This window comes from Myotis nattereri (genome assembly GCF_964212035.1).
Source record: "Myotis nattereri genome assembly, chromosome: 19".
NCBI classification, from domain to species: Eukaryota; Metazoa; Chordata; class Mammalia; order Chiroptera; family Vespertilionidae; genus Myotis; species Myotis nattereri.
This window is the reverse complement of record NC_138095.1, coordinates 25,580,518-25,604,952: the sequence shown is the minus strand read 5'-3', so window position 1 is coordinate 25,604,952 and position 24,435 is coordinate 25,580,518. Positions and strand designations below refer to the sequence as shown.

Sequence of the window (24,435 nt, the reverse complement as noted above, 5' to 3'; positions counted from 1 at the left end):
AATAAAATATATTTAAAAAAAAAAAAAAAAAAAAAAGAATGCAACATTTTAAACCTCCAAGCTCCATTTTCCCCTACTACTGAAAAACAAGCCACTGATTGATGGATCTTACAACATAAACGTTTAGAAACTCCATAGCACCACAGCCACCATAAACAGAGTGAAAACAAATGAGCAACAAAGGGAAATACTTGCAAAATATATAACTGACAAAAGCAAAATAACCAGAACTCAGAATGAGTTCCTACAACACAGCATAAAAAATACAAACATCTACACAGTAAAATGGCAATGGGTGTGAATACATGAGTCACAAGGCTGCCTGGTCAACAAACAGATGAAAGTATACTCAGTCTCACTGGTAATGAGGGAAATGGAAAACAGAACATGGAAATGCCTTTTAATTCACCCATCAGAGTAACAAAGAGTAAAGAGAATGATGGGGCAGCCTCTACTGACAATCACACTTTGGGGAACTATAAGTGTATGCATTCTTTGTAGCTGACGATTTGATAGTGTCTGTTGGTATGTGTCATGGGCATGCCCGTGTAGCCTGGCAACTCCATGCCCAGCCACATGTGCACAGAGAGGCATGTGCAGGAAGGTTCACTAAAGCACTCTCTGGAATAATAATAAAATGTAAAGAACCTAACTGTCCATCAAGAGGGAAACGATTAAATAAATCATGATGCACTACAGAATTCTATGGAGTTATTTTTCAAACGAGAGGTCTATTTGTATTGACATGTAAAGATCTCCAAATATATTGGTAAGGGAAAAAGCAAGCTTATCAATGTGCATGATTCGATTTCATTTATATATAAGTTGTGTGTGTGTGTGTGTGCGCGCGCGCGTGTGTGTACATGGCTTTGTAAATATATGGGGACAGATCTCGAAAAGCATCGCTGTTCACAAATGGTATCTATCTCTTGGGAGGGGAGTGAGTGGAAGCAGGTGATGAAAAACGACTAAATTTTATGTTATATATTTTAGAATAATTTAAATATTTTACAGTCTTGTGTTTCTTAACCAAAGTAATCTTGCAACAAATTACAATTGGAGAGAAGTGCCAGAATCAACTCCTGTTTATGGTGAAACCTCCGAGACCCTACAAAAGACTCTAATGGTGGGAGGACAGGCATCAAGGGAGGTGCATAGTGGGTGAGTTTGGCAGCAGAAGGTCCAGGAGTCACATCAGAGAAGCCACCACATCAGTGCACACAGACCAACCTGGCAGGCAGCAGTCAGAGAGGGGCTGGATCACTTGGCGCACCCGTGGCACAATCTCCATGAAGCGGAGGAGCAGAGCCGCCCATGGTGACGGGCCCTGCAAAGAACGGACACAGCTGCAACCAGGTGTGGGGGCGGCAAGTTCAAGTTCAAACTCCTTGGTATACCACAGCCCCTCAGAGCCAAGCCTGTGGCCCGCAGCAACACCTCACTCCCTACTCCTGGGCCCCACGGCTGCTCCTCCCTCCTCTGCCTTTGTTCACCTGGCTTGGGCACCTGCCTGTCGTTCCCTTGGCTGGCTCCTGTCATCTGGGCCTCCCCTCCCTAAGGGGCCTGAATGAACAGATGGCACCCCAGAGAGGGGATGGGAGGCAACCTGGACTAGGGTCCTTCCTCAGGGCGCTCATCACACCCTTGCTTACCTCCTGTTAGCACACTCATCACCTGACTCACAAGGGTCTTGTCTGTCTCCCTGCAAATGGCCACCACCCTGAGGGCTGGGCTGCCACAACTGGCTGCTTCAAACAACAGCAATCCCTTCTCTCAATTCCGGAGGCTAGAAATCCACGGTCACGGTGTTGGTAGGGCCACACTCCCCACCACGGCTGTAGGGAAGGACCCCTCCCTGCCTCCTTCAGCTTCTGGTGGCCTTGGCCATTCTTTGGCTTACGGCAGCATAACTCTAATCTCTGCCTCTGTCTCCATGTGCCTGCCCCTGTGTGTCTTTCCTGGACCTTTTCCCTCTGTGTGTGTCTGAGTCCAAATGTCCTTCTTCTTATAAGGACACCAGTCATATTGGACTAGGGGCCACCCTCATGACCTCAACTTGATTGCATCTACAAAAGCCCTATTTTCAAATAAGGTCACATTCACAGGTACTGGGGGTTAGGACTTCAACATATCCTTTGGGGGGACACAATACAACCCACAACACTCACTTTGGCATTGCTGATACACAACCCTGAACCTGATCTATAGCAAGACTCAGCTGGTCACTGTGAATGAATGACTGAGCTCGGGTCCTCTGGGCCAGGCAGGGGGGAAAGTCAGAGGAGGGAGGCAGCTTGGAGGAGGCAGCTCCGCAGCTGGGTCTGGAGGACACGGGAGAGGGAGAAGGTATCCAGGCAGAAGGGGATCACTGCCTGGAAGAGCCAGGCCGCATGAGAGGCCAGTCCAGGCTGAGACATCTGCCCCTGTGCTGGAGGCAGCAGGGGCCAGGGCAGGTTTGTCAGGCGAGCGGTGACAAGCACCGAACCAGTGTTCCTGAAAGATGAAGCTGCCTGGGGCATCCAGGGGCAAGTCTAAAAGGAGCCCATGCCATGCTGGGAGACAGCTTGGTCAAAGAAAACTGCAAACAGTCAGCGATAATGAGGAACTGAATCAGGGCTGTGGCAGCAAGGCCTGGGGGAAAGGACAGAATCCAGAGAAAACGTGGTAGGAAAACAGACAGGGCATGGCCTCAGGGGGTAGGAGAGGAAGGAGTGGAGGCTTGAGGGGCTGGGGCTCAAGGCAGGAGACAGAAGAGGATGGGGCCAGTGACTGAAACGGCAGCGCAGGGAGAGCAGTGTGCCTGCAGAAGCAGCGATCGGGTTAGCCTCATGAAAAGCCTTTCAATTAAAAAAGCAAGCTCCCGGGTACACTCATTAAGCAACCACTGAGGCGGGGCGGTATCTGTGCAAAGCAGCTACAAGAGATCTATCTACATACTTTGTAAATAATTCAAGTTTATGGGCAACAAGCACTTCTCTTTATATCAATGCCTGTCTGCAGGCTGTTAGCAGCAGGCATTTTTGGAGAAAGGTCTCAAGCCAAGGGAACGAGAAACTCAACTGAATAACCTTTAAATCACCTCCTCGCCCAGGGAACTGGAAATCAATGCAGTCTGCAAATGCAGCCTTGTGCCAGCAGAGGCCAGATGGAACTGCTGCCCGGGTCGGGGAGCCAGGGTCCTAGGGAGCTGCACACCCTGGGCATCTCTGGGATCCACAGAGGTCCCTGGTGTAGAAAGCTCTTTCCAGCAGAGCCACCTCAGGCTTCCCAGTCCATTAGGAGAGAAGGGGCTCTTGCCCTGCGGGATGGAATAAAGACCCTCCCCTCCACCCACTGCAGACGAGTCATTCCCTCCCTGGGCCTCAGGCTCTTCATATCCCGAGAGGTCAGCCTCATTCATTTCCAAGGGCCCTTCCACCTTCTAGCTTTGCTTACAACCGCGGCTACTGCCTCTGTTGCGGATCACAAGCTCCATCCCTGGGTGAGGATGGGATGACCTGGCCGGCCTGGAAGGGAGGGTGCTGTCACCCTAGCATGAGAATGGAGCCCTGGGTTGTGAGCCTGGAGGTCAGGGTGACCCATGGGTGTGCCGCTTTCTGTGCCATCAGCTCATCTGTGAGGCCCCCCTCCTCGTGCTGGAGAGGTGGGTGCGTAGTCAGACCGTGGGCACCTGTGATCTGACCTCTCTGAGCCTCGGTTTCCTCGTTGGTGCCCTAGGGATGGTAATGGCTCTCATCTCACAGAGTTGCTGCGAGGATGGCGTTCCTACGGGAAAGTCCTGAAGGAAGCACTCAGCCCGCGTTACCTGCTATCACCACGAGCGTGTGGGCCAGAAGACGGCACACATTGTAGGAGGAAAGCCCAGCTTCAGAGAGACACCCTCAGGAGGGGCAGTGGCAGCCTCTCCCTGCAACAAACCCCCGCTTTCCTGGAAGGGGTTTCCCTGAACAGAGACCTCCCAGGCCTTTGGCATTTAGGCTCCATTCCTCCTGAAGAGAAAGTACCCTGGTCCTTTTGCCAAGGACAGTCCCTACCGTGGGAACCCCACCCCCAGCGGGACCAGGCCACCCCAAGGCCAACTCCTGAGCCCTTTCATGGCCCGCACCGTTTGAGCATAAACACCAGCGTGTGAGGACTTTGTCTCAGCACCTCACATTCCGCTAATCACCAGGGGTGTAGACTGTGGCAAGAGATGTTAAGAATAACATCAGGCAACTACGATCCTGTGCTTAGCTTCCTGCCAGGCAGCTATTGCTTTCTCTGTTGCAAACGACAGAACTGAGGCTCAGAGACACTAAGTCACAGCATAATGACCGAGAGGTAAAATGGGAATTTGAGCCCAGATTTTTCCATCTACAAAGCTGAGCCTCTTTTCACTCCTTTACACAACACGGCTGTTGCCGCCACCCCTAGCACCATTCTACCAGGAAGCCAAGATCAATTGCTTTCATCAAAATGAAATTTGTCCTCTTGCTAACTATTCATCGCCATATCTTTAATTTCTGCCCTGGCCTTGAGAAATCCAATCAGAAAGGTTCTGTTCATATTTTTCATGCATAGCTGGTGACTGTGCGTAGATGCAGGCTTGATGCGATACAGGCAAGGGCAGGACTTCTGAAGAGAGGCTGTGAGGTGAACGTAGGCCTGTGTATCACCCAGTCCACCTCAGACGTCATCTTCCTCAGTTACCCAGGAGAACGTGAGCCCACCTGAATTATTGAGGAGGTTTTAAGTTGCTCAGACCATGACTAAAAATAAGTAGCCTGATTGCATTACAGGTGTAGAACATGCCAGTATATGTGTGTGTATATATATTTCTCCCAACTTGATCCAGCTACAGAAAACTTCGGGGCTATCTATCTACTTTCACAACAAACAATACGCAAAGCTCAAGTACACTGTTTTCCCAGAACAAAAGCAATGGCCTGCTGCTTAGCGGGCCTTCCATTATACATTTTGAACTTCACATTTTTATGAAACAAGTCAGCAAGGATGTCAAAGCACAGTTAGGAGTCAGACATCCTTCCAGACTACTCTCTAAAGAGATTTATTCATCTGGCTGAAATACAAGGTGTTGACATGATAGGAAAAAACTTACCCACCCAAAACAAAAATGCTTTTCTTGACCACAAAAAAAGTGGCCAAGAATAATGCAAATCGAGTATGTGTCAGGTGTGCAGTTATTATACTTTCCCCTTAGGACCTTTCATTTCCACAGAACATTGGTCAGAGACAGACACCACCTGGGTACCGAGTGGTCTGCTGCGTGCGAGTAATGCTAGTATTCTTGGCATGCACTTCCATCAGCAATGCAGCACCAACGCAGCTCACACTGACCCTAAAACTTGCACATCATCTCACATATCTTTTCCACCTCCCTCTCATTTCATCGGCACCACCAGACATCCAATGACCTAAGGAAGCTGCCCACCAGAGTCCTGTCTAATGCACACAGCTTCGGACAGACAGAACAAACACAGACCCAGCCCTCCAGCACCAGCCTGCCACGATTCAGAAGGTTCGTTTGCATCCATCAGATTAGAACTCCTCAGACGACTTGGAATCTAGCGCAACTAGACCTCTCCAGGGTTCTGGAGGGTGGTCCCTCCACCTCCACCCCCCTTTCTTTCACCCCCTCACCTCCCAACACATCACAGGTCCTTTGTCAAGATAGGAAAGCCCCCCAACAGTCTGCCCCTCGGGTTCTAGGAGCCAAGAGGTCTATCTGTCTGACCTTGCCGGGCGATGGCGATGGGAACCGAGTGCTGGTGGGGTCGAAGGCAGAGGTGACCCATCAAATTTAAACACATCTCCCCCTTCGGTGGGTGGCTCAAGGCACGAGGGGAGCAACTTTAGGGGCTGAGGAAGCCCAAGGTTCCTCTGGCTGGTAGTTGCCCAGTGTGACCCCAAACTGCTTACTCAGAGGCGCAAGCTGGCTGGAGAAGGGCTTTTCCTGTGACGGGCTCCACGGGAGTTTTAAACCCCCTTTGCCTGCTGAGAACACCACACACACACACACACACACACACACACACACACACACGCTAGCAGGGAGCGCCCGCCCAGTATCCACTCCAGAGCTCCTCTACCTCAGTCCAGCTCACTCCCAACAGCCAGGCGCACTGAAGTGACCCTCGCCCGGAAGCCTGGTCATGGCGGGTCAGGTGCGTGGGTGCCTAGGAGGCTGGAGGAAGCAGGGAGAGGGCTTTACCTCCGGCTCAAGCCTGCCTTCCCTGCTAAAAGATGGCTGGCCTTGGTCTGGGCTGGATTCCAGTGGCTGGGCTGCCTGGGGCCAGCCCCTGGACAGAGAAGGGAAGATGTTTCCCCTGTGACTCCAGTCTGGCAAAGAGCCCTTCCCAGTGCGGAGCAGCGGGCTGCGCCGATGGTGGGAGGAGATGCCTGTGACTGTCCTCAGATCCCTGGCTGGTGAGGGCAGGGGGGTCTGCTCCTACCCCAGGACGGGGAAGTCCCAAGGCAGAGGTCTGAGCCCTCAGCCCTAGAGGATGCTCAAGATGCGGGCTGCAAGGAACTTACAGTGGGGAGGGGAAGCCCGAGAGCCCATGCCCCAGGACCCCGCAGCCCCGACCCTGCTCTGCCGCCCCAACTCACCCCAGGGAGGGGCTCCCGGGTGTGAACGCGGGTCCGGCCCCGAGGCCGAGGGGGCTCTTGCAGCTGCCGCTGCCTCCGCCGCCGCCGCCGCCTTCCCGCCGCCGCGCTCTCAGTCCATTTCGGTGCAGTGCCGGCTGCCACCGCCGAGCCGAGCCCGGGAGAAGGAGGGCGGTCCCCGGATCGGGTGTGTGCTGCCCCGCGGCCCCGGGCCCGCCTCCCCGCCGCGGCCGCCCTTTCAGCACCGCGGACAGCGGCCAGCCCGCAGCCGGGAGCGCGCCGCTCTGCCCGCCCGTCAGCAGCGGGTCGGCCTGAGCGCGGCCTGGGCGCTGCGCGGCGTCCTCATTCCTTCAGCCTCCTTCCCGCCCACCCGCGGAGGCCTCCGTCCGTCCGTCCGTCCCGCAGGGATCCGCTGGGAGAGCACAGGGCGCTGCGAGAGGCCGCCCGCCAGTGCCCCGAGGGCCAGGGGCGCCTCGTTCAGCCCGTCCCGAGCCGGGCTGACGCTCTGCTCCCAACCCGCCGGCGAGACAAAGGCGAGCTCTCCGAGGAGGGACGTGGGCGCACGGCGGCAGCGCAGCCTCTTAAAACGCACGGAACTCGGCCGCAACCCGACCCAGCTCTAAGGGCGCTATCTCAGCCCCGATCGAGGCCAAAGAGGGTTGGACCTTGGCCCGGGCCCAGCGGGGCAGCGGCCCTCGGCCCAAGCCCTCATTTCTCCACTGACTTCTGCAAGGACTTAGCCAGTTAGGGTCTGTCTCGGGAGCTGGGGGAGGAAGGGCCGCTGAGGTCCCACTCCCATCTGGACCTCAATTCCCTCCCCCACATCCTGGGTACCGCAGTGTCACTAAACCAACAGACGGGATTGCTGGAGTCTGGAGGGTTCATGCAGAACCACTTCCACGGTTTCCATTTCTGTTCAAATCCCTCCCACTGCCCCTCAGGAGAGTCCTGGACTGAGATGGGGCTCTGGCTCTGACTGCCTCTGGCACGGAAACTCCACCCCAGGTCTCAGGGCCCCTAGTGACCGCTCTGCCTCATGACCTTGACTGTCCCTGTCAACTCGGAGCCTCTGCTCACGGTCCCTCACCAGGAAACCAGGCTCCCTGTCCACCCACTGGAGCGGCAGAGCCCTTCATTCAGAAGTTATCCCACGAGCTGCAGTGCTGGGCCCGGTGCCACGGGTGCTTGTGCAGGAGCTGACCTTGCTGGGGCCTGGCTCTTCACCTTGTCCTCTGCCTCCACCTCCACTTCCTTGAACCCCAGAACACTCCCCGCCAGGGCTATGCACCAGAAAATCTACACTGCTACCCACCTGCCCCATACCCAGGCATCCTCGCTCCCCAGAATGGCTACTACTGTCTTTGTGGGGGCCTGGCAGTTCCCAGCAGTGTTCATAGCACTACTGAAAGGCACATAATAGTTCTTTTTTTAATAATCCTCACCTGAGGATCTGCTTATTGATTTTAGGCGAATGGGGGAAGGAGGAGAGAGGAACATCGATGTGAGAAAGAACATCAGTTGGCTGCCTCTGTACGTGCCCCGAATGGGGTTCAGACCCACAGCCTAGGTATGTGCCCTGACTCGGAATCGAACCGTGTCCTCCTGGTATATGGGACGATGCTCCAACCAACTGAGCCGCACCAGCCAGAGTAAGAAGCACACAATAGTTCCTGAATGAGTAAGTCCAACACAAGTCCTACCAAGAATGGCATAATATTAAACCTGCTTTGGAATTTTACCTAATTCATATTCTCATTCCCTCTCTCTCCTCGTCCTCCGGCCCCACGCTGCCAAGCTGACCTTGGGGTGGCGAGCAGGGAGAAAGAGGCTCTAGGCTGCCAGAGAGTCAGAACAAGGTCCTGGCCAGCGGGCGATACACCAGCACTGAGAAGGCATTCAGCAGTACGTTATCAGGCGGCTGGGCTCAGGGCCCTTCAAATGCCTGCAAGCCAAATGACAGGGCAAGTCAGAACCACTGGACAGGCCACGGACCTGTTCTCACCACAGTTGATTCCTCAAAAACACAGCTGCTGCCAGCACCTTCTCCCCAGCAGTGGTGAGGGGGTGAGAAAGCCACAGTTCACCTTCTGCCTAATGGAAAATGTATTTGCTGCTTCCATCAATGTAGTCCCGGGCATAACTCTCCTGTGGGAACACAGCAAACTGGCAAGCAGCCTTTAAAAAGCATCAGATGTAAAGTCAGGCCGGGGTGGACTCCTAGCTCTGTCACACACTAGTGAGGAAATCGCCAGGCACGCAGCAGGCGCACATGGCAGGGATGATGAATGTTACCGCCATGAGCTCAGAGCAGCTCTCTGATGTCAGGTGGGCTGGGGAGTGTTAGAGACTCTGGGCTCTCAAAGTGCCAGGGAAGAAAATGACTGCAGTGTGTGCTTTTCATATTGTTTGTTTCTACCCCAATAGACAGCTGCCAATCAACTTTTATCTCTGTAAAACATGTTGTCAGCCAATGATAATTGGCCAAAGAGTATTTTACATTTTGCTTGAAAATATTGTTTCTATTCATCTGACTTTAACTGTCATGTGCTGGTGACAAACCCAGGTTATGAATGATTCATGCATAGGCACAATGACTAATTAAACTTCCAAAAGGGACTATTCATTAAGAAATATAAATGCAAACTTTTTACTCATGGGCTTGCAAGTAGGTATCTGCAGGAAGTATTTGTGGAGGGTTTGTAGCCTCCGTTTCTTGTCAACAATACTGCAGATGGTCGATGAAAAATACGTTTGCATTCATAAACTACTTATTATGCAAACCATGGCAACTGAAGATTCTGTATGTGGTTCCTGCATACTTAGATTTTTTGCTGTTTTGATGAACACTTATGGGTTTTTTGATCATGAGCCCTCTGACTTGATTGTTATATTTTAGTGATATTTACCTATTGACCTGGGGGCAGGGTAGGAGGCTAGCTGGGGTCTCAATCAAACTATTTTACTGCAGAGGCTCCTGAAATCCCTACTGGCCTGGCCCCAGCCCTGGGAGATGACTGTGACCTGCTGTCTTGAGCGCTGACCTAGCTAAGGCACTCCGCGGTTCCACAGTTTGTCTTCTCTATCCATAAAGCAGAATTAATTAAGACGGAATATGCATTTCATAAGACTGTGGCGTAGATGTGGTACAGAGACAGGACTAATTACATCTAAAACAACAGATAGGAGCTCTTGCAACCTGGAAAAGGGCAGTATTTGCATCAGGAATTACCTTGGCCTTGACTATCAAAATCCTCCCAAGCAACGAAACTTAAAAACGGATTAAACAGATCCCGTCCTCCTGGGCTCCAGCCAGCCATGTGACACAAGCAGGCAAACACAGCGACAATGGGAGAACAGGCCTTAACTAATCCTACATTGTCGATCCGAGATTTTATCAGCCTTGAAATGACCCCTAACCACATTTGCCAGTGCATTCTCAGCAAGGTATATCGCAAACAAAAACATTTTAACCTTTGGGGTTGCTTTCTGCATTTTGCTTAGTCTTGGAGTCTTGCTGAAATATTGCCTGAAAGCTATGGGCACACAGGTTATGAGAGCAAGGAGCAGAACATGTTTGGAAGACACACACACACACACACGCGCACACACACACACACACGCACACACACACACACAACTCCAAATCCAACACCCACACTGAGATCTCCTTGAATTCTCAAGACAAACCTTGAGCCGCTGGCTTTGTCCTCTTTCCCATCAAGGATCACGTGTGTGTGGAGACCAGACAAGCAACCAAAACCACTGCAAAGTGGGTGGTGCGGTTTCAAGTTGACAATCTTTTCTTTCTCTCTGTCTCCCTAAAAAGGGGGTCAGCAGTAGTGCCAGGTATTTCCGTGGGGCTACATATCCAAAGGCTTTCCTGAGCCCCAGAATGCCTGGTCCCGCAATTTCACGGTGGGAGTGGGGCCCGGAGGGAATGGCTGGGATCATGGCCATGTCTTCATTTCTTTTAAATTCCCTTTAATGTCACCATAATGTTTTTAATGGGGTAGAAAATCAGGTTTGAGTGAATAGCAGAGGATGGTTTTTCTCACCAGTTCCCGCCCCCTCTCTTCCAAAAGACAGAATATCCATTTCCTCCACCACTTCCCCCGCCTCCAGCCCGCTGGGCTCCACTAACTGGGCTTTCCATCCGCCTGCTCTCCGGGCGACTGCCATCACTCTCCTGGGCAGCGAGCTCCGTGCCCGCCTCAGCTGAAGGCTGTCACTGTGGGCACTGCCGCACTTTTCTCCTGCACCGGTTATCAGTGGCCTTGCGCTGTGATAGTGTCTGGCAGACCCTGAGTGTCCAGTGTGATAAGCATTCATGTAGCAATGGAACAGTCGTGGCGTATTTACATGAGCTATGGCAAAGGAATTTCCAGGGAGTACCTTCCCTTAACCTAGCCATGCATTTCTGCTAACGGGGAGGATATACTGGAACAACCTTTGTGGTGGGTAACTTGGCGACATATCAAAATGGGAAGCACCCACTTGACTGAGTAATCCCTTTTCTACGAATTTACCCTCAGGGAATCCTCATCCTAGTGCAAACCCCCCCCCAAAACGCCCCAAAACTCGGGGAGCAGAGAAATGCTGTCCCAGTGCCTCTTCTGATAACAAGGAAACGCTGCGCACAACCGAAATAGTTTAAAAGTGTTTCATTGGCCCTGGCCAGGGCGCTCAGTCGTCAGAGCACTGCCTGAGATGCCAAGGTTGCAGACCCCCCACCGAGAGGAAAGTATAAACCTAGATCGAAACGCCTCTGCGTTCAGAAAGCATGACAGGCAGTGAGCTGCAGGTCAGCAGATTAGAGAAGTTTCTCCCGTTCGTGTATTTTTTGGGATGGTTGCACCTTTCTTTTTCTCTGTGAGTGTTTTTAAAAACAAAGCTTTTTTTTTTCCTGAAAAGGCAGGAATGTTCAGGAACACCCTTTTCACTCCTAGCATTCTGACTGAATGGCCTTGGATAAGGGCACATCCCTAACTAAAGCCACTGGGCTACTTGGCACCTGGCACTCCGCCGCCCTCACGCCACCATGCAAGTGACACTCAGCAACTGCCAGTGGGGGAAGGGGTGAGAGCCAGCCTTCCAGTTCCAGAGCCCGGCATGCCTCGCCCTGACCTCCCCAAGTGCATCTCCAAACCACACTCTCACTGGCAGAGGGAGATGCAGGAGGTGCCAGGGGGATGTCGCTGCTCCACTTGCCTTGGGCTTAGGTCACACGTTCTGACCTGACCGGGACCCTCTGCCTCGGGAGTGAGTGACACAGGGAGCGACAGCCTCCCCTGCATCAGAGCCTGGAGCTCATGCTTGCAGATCCACACGCAGGTTAACACCTAAATGGCAACAAGGCATAAGCCTTTCACATCTGATAATTACGAAAGGAAAGTACTATTATGCCCTTTAGCTACCAAGGAAGCAATTAGTCATCAAGGTGATTGCCCTGGCAGGAAAATTATACTTAACCCGCCTTAATGGTAAGGATGTATCACATGCAGACTGAACCTTGGTCCACTTTTTCTTTTCTTTTTTTAATATATTTTATTGATTTTTTACAGAGAGGAAGGGAGAGGGATAGAGAGTTAGAAACATCGATGAGAAACATCGATCAGCTGCCTCCTGCACACGCCCTACTGGGGATGTGCCCGCAACCAAGGTACATGCCCTTGATCGGAATCGAACCCGGGACCCTTCAGTCCGCAGGCCGACGCTCTATCCACTGAGCCAAACCACTTAGGGCTGTCCACTTTTTCTTGTCAAATGACTCTGACCTATTGATCCTACTAATCCTCTAATGAAGGACAATCCCCCCAATAAAAAAACAACAACACACACTTCAGAATGCCTGTTTTTCCACTGAAACAGAATACCCGCTTTGAGCTGCTGACCCGTCCATGAGCAATGGCTGTCCTTCTGGGCACCATTAAGGGTCCAGCCCGGGGCACCAGAAGCCAGTCCCTTTGCTCAGCTACACCCTTTACCACTCTCTGTTTCATTGGCCGATAACTCACACCCATGTTCCCCCTCTCCGTTCAGGTGAGGACCATGAATAGCTGTCAATAGTGGAGAGTACAGCACTCCCAGTACAGATACAATCCCTCTTCTTAGGAAGAAAAATGGCTGCACCTACCCCCGGAAGATAGGGGCCAAGATCTGGATCCAGTGCACCTGGTGAACACCCTACCCGTCCCTTCTGTCTCCCTGGCTCCAGTGCATTTTAAAAGTATGTGATAGTAAAACAAACTCCATTATTCCATGGAAAGTATGGAATTTGAAAATGGGGGAACCAAGCCAGCTGCGGCAGGCAACCCAGGGAGTCTGAGCAGACCATGTTTCTTCAAATGAGATCCACGGGGAAGGGGGGGGGGGGGTGGCGCTGTCATGAGGCCTGAATGGAATGCTTATTAAAAATGCAGGTTGCACTGAAACCGGTTTGGCTCAGTGGATAGAGCGTCGGCCTGCGGACTGAGGGGTCCTGGGTTCGATTCCGGTCAAGGGCATGTGCCTGGGTTGCTAGCATATCCCCAGTGGGAGATGTGCAGGAGGCAGCTGATCGATGTTTCTCTCATCATCGATGTTTCTGACTGTCTCTCTCCCTTCCTCTCTGTAAAAAATCAATAAAATATATTTTAAAAAAAAAAATGCAGGTTGCTGCCCTGGCCGGTGTTGCTTAGTGGTTAGAGTGTTGACCCTCGAACCCAAGGGCAGTGGGTTCAATTCCTGGTCAAAGGCAAGTATTTGGGTTGCAGGTTCCCTCCCCACCCCCGGTCAGGGTGTGTGCGGGAGACACCAGTTGATGTGGCTCTCACAGCAAAGTTTCTCTCTCTCCCCCTCCTCCCCTCCCTTCCACTCTCTGAAAAAGCAATGGAAGAAATATCCTCAGGTGAGGATTAGCAAAAAAATAATAAAAATGGGGGTTCCTGACCATCAGATCAGAATCTTGGTGATCTGCTCCCAAGAATTTGAACGTGCTCACCCCAGGGGACTTCATGCCCACCAAAGTCAGAGAACAGTCATTGTGTTGTTTAATCCGTGCCAGTCAATATTTTGCTAACTTAATGAGCTCACAAGAGACCTCATTACACCTCTGACAAGCTGAGCAGATGGGGCTGCTCCTTGCGAGGGGTCTGAGCGGTAACAGTGCGCATGTGGCTGGGTTTTCCTTTTGTCCTGAGATTATGTACTCGTGTCCCTACCCAGAGAGTAAGGACGAAGGAGGTGCCACAGAAGAACCCGCCATGGCTGAGTGCTTGCAGGCATTTTCCAAGCACCAGGGAGCAGCTCCCCCCAACAAGCAAGAAACCCTGCGTTTCAGGAAGCCATTCCTTCAGAAGGGAAGAGAGGCATGTGGAGTGGGCCAAGGAGACACCACCATTTCTCTAGGCCACGCGCATCAAAAGCAGCAGGCCCGCCAGGAGCTGTTTACAGAGCCAGAGCAACGCCACACGCCCAGGAATTTATTTCCACGTTAGGGGGGCCACGACCAACAGGGGCAGGAGGAAAGCCGTCAAAGTCCTACCTTTCAGGGGATTTTCATTTTAGAGCGACAGGATGGCAGGCTGCCCCCAGGGCCGCCAGTCACCCAAGCTTCCCTCAGCCCCGCACAGATGTGAGCCTTGGTTGCTCTAAGGACAGAATCTTGGCTGCCTGGAGTCATTCCAAGCGCTGGGCTGTGATATCAGAATAGGGCTATGACATCAGTGGTGGGGGGTAGGCCAGCCTGGGGAGCAGGGCAGGAGAGAAGGAGCTCTCAGGGGCTGGATTAGCCCCCCTCGAAGTAAGGCCCAAGACAGAGGGGTGGCCAGCTCTGTATTCCATTCTTACAACCCCCAGCACGCCCTGGGAAGCTAACCTGGAGATCTGAAAATGATTCTCAAGTACCAAGAGGCAAGCCAGACGACCTGCTGGTGCTTAGACAGGATTCAGGAGCAAAGAGAGCAAATGAGCTATCCTCTAGCGCCCCCCTGTGGCAATAGAAGGGATACTCTATTTTCTGACTGGGAAGTTCAACTTTCGGCCCCGCCTGGAGTCAGGAGCAGGGCTGACTGCAGAGGCCTCCCAGGATTCAGTTCAATGCAGGGACATGAAATGCAGGTCGCCCTTTTCATCTGAATTTGAGAAGCACTATAAATAAACTGTAGTATAAGTATGTCCTGACGATTACATGGGACACATTTATACAGAAACATTACTTGTTGTGTATCTGAGGTTCAAATTAAACGAGTGACCTGTATTTTTATTTGCTAAATCTGGCAATCACACCCAGGGGGACTTTTTTTCTTAAATGCAGGTGACCCCCATGCTGCTCTCATTCATTCAGATTTACCAGGGCAAGGGAAGCTGGGAACCTGTGTTACTTTTAAGCTGCCATGTTGACTGTTATTAATAACTACAGCTAACTTTTTGAGCAATTGCCAAGCCATGTGCTAAGTTCTTATGCATTTCTAGGTTAATCTTCTACGAGGTGGTTCCATTATAAGCCTATTTATAGAGAAATGAGGCAAAAGACAGCGAGCAATTTGCCCAAGGTCACCCAGACAGGAGGTTTGAACCCAGGCTCCCACTGACCTAGAAATCTTTGAATTGGAAGGATGCTAGGAGGTCCGTAATCAAAGCCTCCAATGGACTGACAAGGGGGGAATCTGAGGCTCTGGGAAGGCCTTGCTCGCGCTAACCTCTAGGCTACTGTGCACAAGGGGCTGAGCCAGGTTGCAGATACAAGCATCTGGCCCAGGCAGGGGGCTGGCTCAGGGAGGGTTTCCAGAATGGCCTCTCCTTGAAGGATAAGCAAACTTAAGGGAAAGCAGGGTATGGGAAGGGGTTCAGCATGCACTCTGAAGGGTCTCCTCAAATCCAGGAACAGATTCTTCCGAAGAAAGGGCACAAGCCCCACCCCCACAAACATTTCCATCCTTAGAACTGCCAGCCACCCCAACAACGTAAGCATCTCACTGCTGAGAGTGCACAGAGCCAAGCAGGAAGGGCGAACACACGCCCCAACCTTCCGGGGTTGGTCTGGAGTCGACTGGGTCTCCTGGTCACCCCCAGCCCCCAAGTGCCTTCGATTCCCACTCTCTCCAGACCCACCACATTGCACGTACACCCACTGCGCCAAGCGTTCTACCTGAATGGCTCCTCATCATGCGGACAGCCTTGGCCTTGGCCAGCTCCAGGGCGGTGATCCACTGCTGCCGCTCCACATCCGAGCTGGCCTTGAGGTGGTAGGTCTTTGCCCCACTGGTCAGCACGATACTGCAATAATCCTCCCTGTCAAAGTGAGCGGTGGACATGTTGATGGTGCCCCGGCAGGTGTGGGCCATTTCGCCCTCGTTTCTGTAGGATGCAAGAGAAGGAATGGGTTGAGGCTCCCCAACTCAATAGCTAAAGAAAGCCTCAGGGCAAATCCTCAGATACTCAGACCCTGGAGTCAGAGCTGGGAGGTGAAGCTTATGGGAACTGATTGCTAGAGGCTTGATTGAAGGGCTCTCAGTGGGCAGAGGGAGGGAGGAGGAGGGCCTGCATGGGTGCCACGTGCAGGGCATGCCTGCTGTGGTCTGAGCCCTCGCAGACACTAAGCAACCGAGAAGGGTGACTGCCCAGCGTCCTGCTAGGCAGCGCAGGCCTCTAACTCCACAGCAGGCTCTTTCCACTAAAGTCTCAGACCCCCAGAGATGGAGCAGGTAGGAACCTGAGAGTCCTGCCACTCCAACTGAGACTACAGACCCGACCTCCAGGGTGGACTCAGAAGCATCCCTTTCACTTATGCAACAGTTTACCAAGTACTTCTTCGTGGCTTGTTGCAAACAGCCAAGAAGGGCTGTTTACGGATGGAGTCACAGAGGTTTGGAGACTTCCTCCCACACTAGGCAGGGCTGACTGGTGTAACCAAGAGGACATTGTGGAAATAAAAGAGTGTGGCTTTGAGGGTAGTGCTCTCTCTTGGGTCACTCTTTCTGGGAAAAGCCAGGTGCCGTGTGGGGAGGACCCTCAGGCAGCCCTTTGGAGAGGTCCCCCGGTCAGCAACCAGCATCACTTTGTCAGGCCTGTGAGTGAGCCCCCAGCCCCAGGCAAGCCTTCAGATGAGTGCAGCCCTCATGACATATCCTGAGCCAGAATCACCCCAACTAACCTCCCACTCATGAATTCCTGACCCACGGAAATGCTGAGATATTTATTGTTTTAAGCCACTAAATTTTGAGATGATAATGAAATCACCGTTGTTTTGAGCCTCAAAGTTACGCAGCGATAGATAACTGATAAACCTGGGGACATGGGCAGCTGATCCTGCCCACGCGTGAGCGTCCGGCAAGCATCAGATCCCAAAGGAACAGAACCAGCTTCTCGGGAAGCCTCCAGAGCCGGCACTCCAGCGGCACGGTCACACGCAGAGCCAGTCCTGGAGAGAGGTGAGCCAGACAGGGCATCTCCTGTCTAAAAGTAACAGGTGGGGAGCCAAGGGTGAGGGAAGGCTCCGCAACCCTCCCAGCTAACAGGAGTGCACACCCAAATGACATAGCGCACAGAGGAGTGCTGGAGGACACCAGCCTAGCTCATTGCAGGGGAATCCAGGCAGGCCATGCTGAGATGCTGGAATGAAGGCTGCCCTGTCTGGCGTCTGCAGCAATGAGAAGGGGTTCTCCAGGGGGTTGGGGGGTGGCAGATGCAGAGATCTGGAGAGGAGAATGAAAAGCATGTGGTTTGCAGAGGGAAGCAGGTAAGATGAGCAGAAGGACCAAGGCCGGGGGAGGGGAGAGGCAGGGTAAGTGAGAGGAGGGGCCTGACTGGGAAGGGCTGAGGAGGGTGAACCCAGGGAAGCCACACACTGCATTTTAGGAAGACAGCACCTACTGCTGCTTCAAAGGACAACACTATCTGGCAGTTCCCCACGCAGGCTCAGGAACGCCATCTGCCTGCTTCTGGGTTTAGGCAATGGCCCAGCAATGCCGACCAAATGGTGTGAGTCAAGACTGTGAAATCGGTATTCAACGCACAGGGCTGTGGCTGAGCATGTGATGAGGTGTCGAGAGGAGAGAAGCTAAGTGATCAGAACTCTGAGACCTCATAAAGATGGAAACAGACGCGGGAAAGAGTGCACTTGAAAGAGGAAAGCATACAGCACCCCGCATGGCCCCAAAACTCACTGGCAGTTGGCTTCGTGGGTACGATTAAGGCCACGTCGCTGTGTGGTGACACCTGCTGCTAGGATGTGATTCACCACCCACCAAGCTGCCAATTTCCATTTGGTTCAGAGTGTTTTCTACCATCTCCTCCTCCCCACATGTCAGAACCTGTAGTTGTCCAGGAAACAGGCCCATTTCCTCCATTTCCCCTGGAACTAACAGATGTTGATCTTGGTTTAAGGAACCTCACACCCTTTTCACCGGCCTGTCTTTCTCTGTTGACCTCATTTGCCAGCGACATCCCTGAAGGCTAACGGAGGCTTGCATCCCCAGCCCGGGAACTCCCCCACAGCACTGAGCCTGAACCTGCTGGCCTCTTACTAAATGGCCAGGATAGATGCAGACTTTCCTCCTCCTTCTCCTCCAGGCAGTGGTTTGGCGATGGTGCGCATGTCTGTCTCCCACACTGCCTGGTACACTGTTGGTCCTCAATAAAGGACTCAACCAAAGCTGGTGTGTTCTCACCATGTCCCAGGCTGCTCACCAGGCCTCCATCTTGGATTAACAGACCCTCCTGACCAGTAAGGAAGGTGCAAGGGTCAGGAGGAGCTGGAGAACTCACACCAGGCATCCATCCCAGTCACAAGAGAACTTGCAGACGGAGCAGGTCCATGTGGCAAGTGCACCCGTCATAAGCAAAAGCCGCGCCACCGAAAGCCTGGGGGAAGGCATAGATCCGAAAAGTATCTCTGAAGCAATAAAGGGCCAACTACGTGCCCGCAGAGAAGGCCCTCAGCACGCAAGCAGCAGGCCCCGTAGTGTCAGACACCCGCAAGGCTGGCAGGTGCTTCCTCTGCTAGGAAACCAGAAGCCACGCTGCAAGCCAGGAGTAAGCACTCACTCTCTCCGAACCACAGTGAAGGCCAGCCCTTCGCCCTGACATCACTGAAATCTGCAAGGGGGAAGCAGCTCAGACTGCAGAAAAGAATTCACGTAGCAGGCCTGAGGTTGCGCATCCTTTGGAAGGCCTGTGGCCAAGGCTGGCCCTTGGCGGGAGTCTGGGAGTCTGGATTTGGGGAGCACCCCCGTTCCCTGTTCCCTAACTGGTAAGGGGGGCTGACGATACCTAAACTGCTAGTACAATGTGGTCCATGCCGAACACCTGCTTTCCTTCTGGGAGTCTGAACTTTGGCAGCGTGCCAGAGGGCGCCCACGTGACCAGCCCCCAGTGAAAACCCTGGGCACTGAGTCTCTAATGGTCATTTCACATGTGTTGTCACAACTTGTTGCTGGAAGAATTAGTGTGTCCCGTGTGACTACACCGGCAAAGGAGCCTTGAAAGCCAACGCCTGGTTTCCCAGAATTCACCCCAGGCCTCACTGCCCTTTGCTAGTTGTGCTTTGCTGTCATCAAGCACAGCTGTGAGCACGCGTTGATGGGCGCATCCTGGAGTCCATGTGGTCATCGAACCTGGGTTAGTCTTAGAGACTAACAGGGCCCCGGCGAGGAGTCTCACATGTGTTGTGGGTGGACCTTGGCACAGGCTGGGTCAGGAGGCTGTTGGAGTCCTGATGCTGCCATGAATGAGCTCCCATTCCTCCCTCCATGTAACAGGGAAATAAGGAAGAGCCTGCGCTCCTCACCAAGACTTCAGACTGGAAAGCACTCTGACACACAGGCCTGAGGGCCTGTTGGCGACTGGCTGTCACACAGGGTGGAGGCCTTGCCTCTGACCTTTGGCCTTCCCACAGGGTCTTGAGCGTTTAACATGTGCAAGGAAACCATCGGGCACACAGCAAACCAGTTTAAAGAGCTTTGTGATTGTGAGAAGCCCTTTTAAAAGCATTCCTCCAGCCACTGCCACACTTTACCACGTGGCATCACTGTAGGTGTACACATCAACATGCACAGCTCTTGCAATCCTACGTAAAAGCAAACGAGGACCACAGACATAGGTTGTTGCTTCATAGAGGAGACACATTCCAGTCTGTCAACAACGTATCCAGATAAGCGGAGTTTCATAGCCGTCACTTTTCAGGTTCTCCTGGCTTAAGCCAGCAACGTCCCATTTATCTTCCTCATCTATTCCAGCAAACAAGTTCTGGTCATCGAACACAAATTAAGAAAAATCAAAGCTGCACTAACATGCGTGGCTTTCTGAACCCCACAGAACCCCAGGTAGCTCTCTTTCACTCACCCACTCGCCCGTTCAGATGAACTAAGCTACTGAGGGCTCATCAGTGGCAGAGTACCATGCCGGGCTCTATGCGGAACACACAGATGCCGCAACGTGGCCATGGTGTCTGTCCCTTTAACACGAAGCTGTCTGCGGAGGTGGCCACATAAGCTCCCTGTAAACTCCCATGATCCTGGCATCAGTCAGGAGCCACTGTGAGTATTTCAAAGGGGAGAAACCCAAGCTAAGGAGCTAAGACGGGACATGGACCATGGAAAGAGCATCCTGGAGAAGACGAGGCAATTCCAGGCCCCACGTGGGGGATGCACTGCCCAGGGCAGAAGCTGGGAGCTGGGACGCCAGTTAAGCACAGGGCAGACCTGAACCACGGAGGTGGCGTGAGGAATGGAGAAGAGAGACCAGAGGAGAGAGATGGGCAGGGTGTGGCAATTCCATCTGATGTGGGATGAGGGAGGGAGGGAGGTGACAGCAAGCATGACTCAGAGGTTTGCAGCTATTCATAGAAAGAGAGTTAGGAGAAGGAGCAGGTTTTATGGGAAAAATTAGTTGGTGTCACGAGGCCTCGCTAAGAGCATTGCTGTGCATTGTGCTCATGCTGCTAGTCCACGGGTGCCCTCTTTGCAACACCCTTGTGCTCTAAGCTAAGAAAATATACTTCAAACAAAGGTTTACGTCATCAACCTGGGTGCTCCTTTTCAGCTTCCTAACAGTCTCACCGTGTAAAACACTGAACGGTATTTCAAATTAAAGCAGCATCCAATCTAAAGAGGCCGCTCTCTAGGGCGGAGACCCCAGTAGCTTCATCTTTGGACTGGCACTTCCTAACGTCACGTTTTCAGGGACACTTTGCAGCTGGGTCGTCTTTCCCATCGCCTCGCTTCAAGGATGACCTACACTGGCATTGAAAACACTATTTCCTGGCGCACAGGCTCCATGAGTTTGCCTTTGAGAGCAGGTCTCACTAGAGCAGCGGTTCTCAACCTTGGCTGCACATTAGAATCACCTGGGAATCTTTTTTAAAATCCTGATTTCTGGGCCTCATCCTCCGGAAATTCTGTTCCTTTGTTATGGGGTGGGGCAGAATTTCTGGAGGATGAGGCCCGGAAATCAGGATTTTAAAAAGATTCCCAGGTGATTCTAATGTGCAGCCAAGGTTGAGAACCACGGTACTAGAGGAATGAGTACCTTATCCATCCTAGAGGCACAGATGTCTTGGTCTGCCATCTTCTGTTACACCCCAAAAAGGTCTCAGTCCACCAGATGTCCAGTGGTCTTCTTTAGCCAGAGGACTTCCAAAATTTACTTTCACTTGGACCTTAACAGACACTTTCTTATAGACACTAATTTCTTTGAGGCCTTCCGTGCTATCTGGTTTAGCCATTCCTACCCATAGATTAGTCTGATCAATAAATTAATTAAAACAAATTTTTCTGTTTACAATTGTTTCCTGGTAAACAAATGTCATTTATAATGTCAACAAATAGGCAACTGGTAAACAACAAAACAGAATTTTGCCTAGCTGAATCAATGTTGTCATTAATATGGATAAAGCTTATGTTTGGCACACGCTCTCCATAATGACTTGCTGAAGCCAATACTTTTGAAATTTTCACAACATTTATTATTTTCCCCCCTAATTTCATGTAATTACATGTTCCCTATGAGGTAAGAACTGGGGATGAATTTTTTATGGGAACTACCAACCAAAATAAAGGAAAGCAAACTGAGCACAAAACCACAGTCTCCTTGTTGGTATCCAAATAGACGTGATTGAAAATGTCAAGCAGTGGGGTAAGAACCTCATCTCCCGAGTTTATTTATGTTCCTACCACAGTGTTGAGAAGAAGTAAAAACCTGCTAACAATTATCCATGTTTCCCAGAAATTCTTTCTATATGTGACAATATTTACAAAAAGCATCTTTTTTTCCTGATAATACAGACGTTACTAAGCCCAGCTGTTTAGCATTATGTACTTCTCCCCTCAGAATGAGCATAAGTGATCAAATGTGCTTCTCAAGCAAAATCCAGGGCAGAAGTACCCGAGGAAGCCACACAATGGAGAAAGTCTAATCCAAACCCCCAATTATTTTCTATTAAGAGAAAAAGAATGCAGATTGAAATGCAGGTCAAGACTGTCAGACGCCACAGTAAACCCAGTTGATTGGCAAAGTCAATGCTGACACTATCAAGTTTTGCAAAGGATATATAGACCCACAAGACCTCTTATTAATTGCAGGTGGGAGTGTAAATTGGTACAAGTGCTTTGGAAAAGTTTGGCATTAGGTAAGGCGAACGTTCATTGTCTACATCCCAGTGATTGCGCCCAAGAGAAATCCCTGCACATGTCCTAGAAAGTTCGTAGTCACCCATCCAGAGGAAAATGCGCAATTAAGAAGTGGTACACTCACATTCTGGACTGTTACAAATAAGTTCCCAAAATCATATGCTGTAAAATACCCTTTTAAAAATAAAGTTAAAGATGGTTGAAATAAAACTAAGTAAAAAAGGAAAGAAAGGAGATAGTGACTAGGGTTTGGGAAGGTGGTTATACTGGAGGGCGGCAGGCTGGTAGGAGGGATGGGGAGGGAGCACAAGAAATATATACTCACATTTTCTCCAAACATCAGGCTTCACTTAGTTGTGTGTGTGTGTGTGTGTGTGTGTGTGTGTTTTAATTAGAGAGTGGTCTTTCCAACAGGGAAAAGGATCTCTCTTTGCTCAGTTGCCTGACTCCAAGAACTCCATGTTCTGTGTGATGATTAGTACAGCCGACTGGCCGAGGGCCAGCAATATACCACACGAGAAGGCACATTAGGAACACGTGTCAGCTTTCTCCTTTGCCAGGAATTAAAGAGTGACCCCGATTGTGGAGTGGGAACCATCACTTAAGTTCAGTGGAGTTCCCACATTCTCAGGGGCACCGTAGACTCAGCCATCCTCTATACTGTGTTCCCAAAAGGCTGGGCAAGACCATGCCAGTCCTAAGGTCGGTGACCTGCAGGAGGACTGCCTGGCCCAGTGAAGGAGCGAACAGCAAGGCAGGGCCCTCCTGTTTGCCTGAAAAGGGAGCAGTGCTTCTCAGGCCATGGTCAGGCGCAGCGTCACCTGGGAACTGTTAGAAATGCCGAAACTCGGGCTCCTGAGTCAAGGACTTTGGGGGCTGACTGACTAGCTGTCCCACAACTACCGAGACCAGAGGCCCTAGATCACTCCCTCACTTCACCCCCTGCTCACGCCCTAACCCACTTGGCTTGCCGGAGGTCATGTCCACAGGGGGCTCCCCTGCCAGAGGTCAGGGCCCCCAATCCTGGGAGGTTGGCTGAAGGCATCACTCCTGCTAGCGCGCATGTTCCCAGATATCCCCAGGCCAGTAATGGCGCCCTCCAACCCCGGTGCCTCCGTCCCCAGGACTGCGGCATCACCACCCTGCGAACGCAGATGCCCCGTGGCCTGTCCTACCTGTAGTACGACAGCAGCCCGTTGCTGAGCACGAACCAGCGACGCTGGTAGCCCTTCAGGTAGTTGGTCCACTTGAAGAGCCAGCCCTTGAAGCTGTCCAGCGGCACCAAGGCCTTCGGGGCGGCGGAGGCGGTGCCAGCCCCTGCAATTGGGACCCCATAAGGCACCCTCAGCTGTCCTGGTCGCGGAAGAGCTGGGGGCTTTGACGCGGGCTGCGACCCTGACTCGGGTCTGGTAGAGGGCACGCTCCCCACGGGCGCCGGCGGCCTTCCAGATGAGGCCTTGGGGGGCTGTCCTTCCCCTACACGTGGGCCCAACTCTTGCCGGGGCCCTGTCTCCCGCCCCGGCCCCGGCTGCAGGTCCGATTCCGGTTTGTGCCCCGGCCTCGGCGGAGGCGTCTTCTGGGGCTCCGGCTGCGATCTCGGCCCTGGCTCCCAACCTGGCCGCGGCACCTGTTCCGGCCCCGACTTCCACTCGGGCGCGGGCACTGGCTGGGGCTGGGGCTTCGGCTTCGGCTCCCGTCCGGAGTCGGGCGTGGGAGCGCTCATGCTCGGTGCGGCCGCGTGGCAGGACAGACAGGGGACAACAGTGGACAGCGACGACGACAGCCCGCGGAAGCGGCCGCAGCAGCCGCCGCCTCGGCACAGAGCGGCCGCTTTCCCCATCGAGCCGGCGACCCGAGCGCGGAGCGCGGAGCACCGAACGCGGCCGAGCCGGGGGGAGGGGGAGGGAAGGGGGCGGGGGAGGGGGCGGGGGAGGCGGAGGCCGGGGCGGGGACTCCGCGGGCGCGCGGCGCAGGCGGTGGCGAGCGCGGGGCCCTCCGCGGGCCGTGCCACCCCACGCAGCCGGACCGGCGGGCTGGGGTCCTACTCGCGCTCAGCGGACGGGACTCGGACCCCGGTCCGTCTCTGGCGCCGCCAGCGCCCGGCTCAGGGCCCGGCCCTTGGATGGCGTCCTGGGAACACCTGTGGGGCGAGAGCTTGGTGGGCGGGCGTCGGGGCGGGACGGGGAGCTCCAGGCCACCATCCCTGCCTGCACCCCAACCCGTG

General features: G+C 52.8%; 1 protein-coding gene across 3 annotated transcripts in view; it reads right to left on the bottom strand.

Annotated features, from left to right (window-relative positions):
• OSBP2 (oxysterol binding protein 2) overlaps positions 1-24,051 on the bottom strand; it is a gene marked incomplete at its 5' end in the record, with an annotated part of 59,122 nt that extends 35,071 nt beyond the window's left edge. For 2 of the 3 annotated variants that reach the window (XM_081113824.1, XM_081113825.1), the window contains 2 exons: positions 15,734-15,942; positions 23,387-24,051. In XM_081113824.1, the coding sequence (XP_080969950.1) occupies positions 15,734-15,942; positions 23,387-24,051 (874 nt within the window). Of the gene's footprint in view, positions 1-6,609; positions 6,787-15,733; positions 15,943-23,386 lie in introns of those variants that run through there. The other variant, XM_081113826.1, reaches the window with a different exon arrangement.
• Positions 24,052-24,435: the final 384 nt, after the last annotated feature.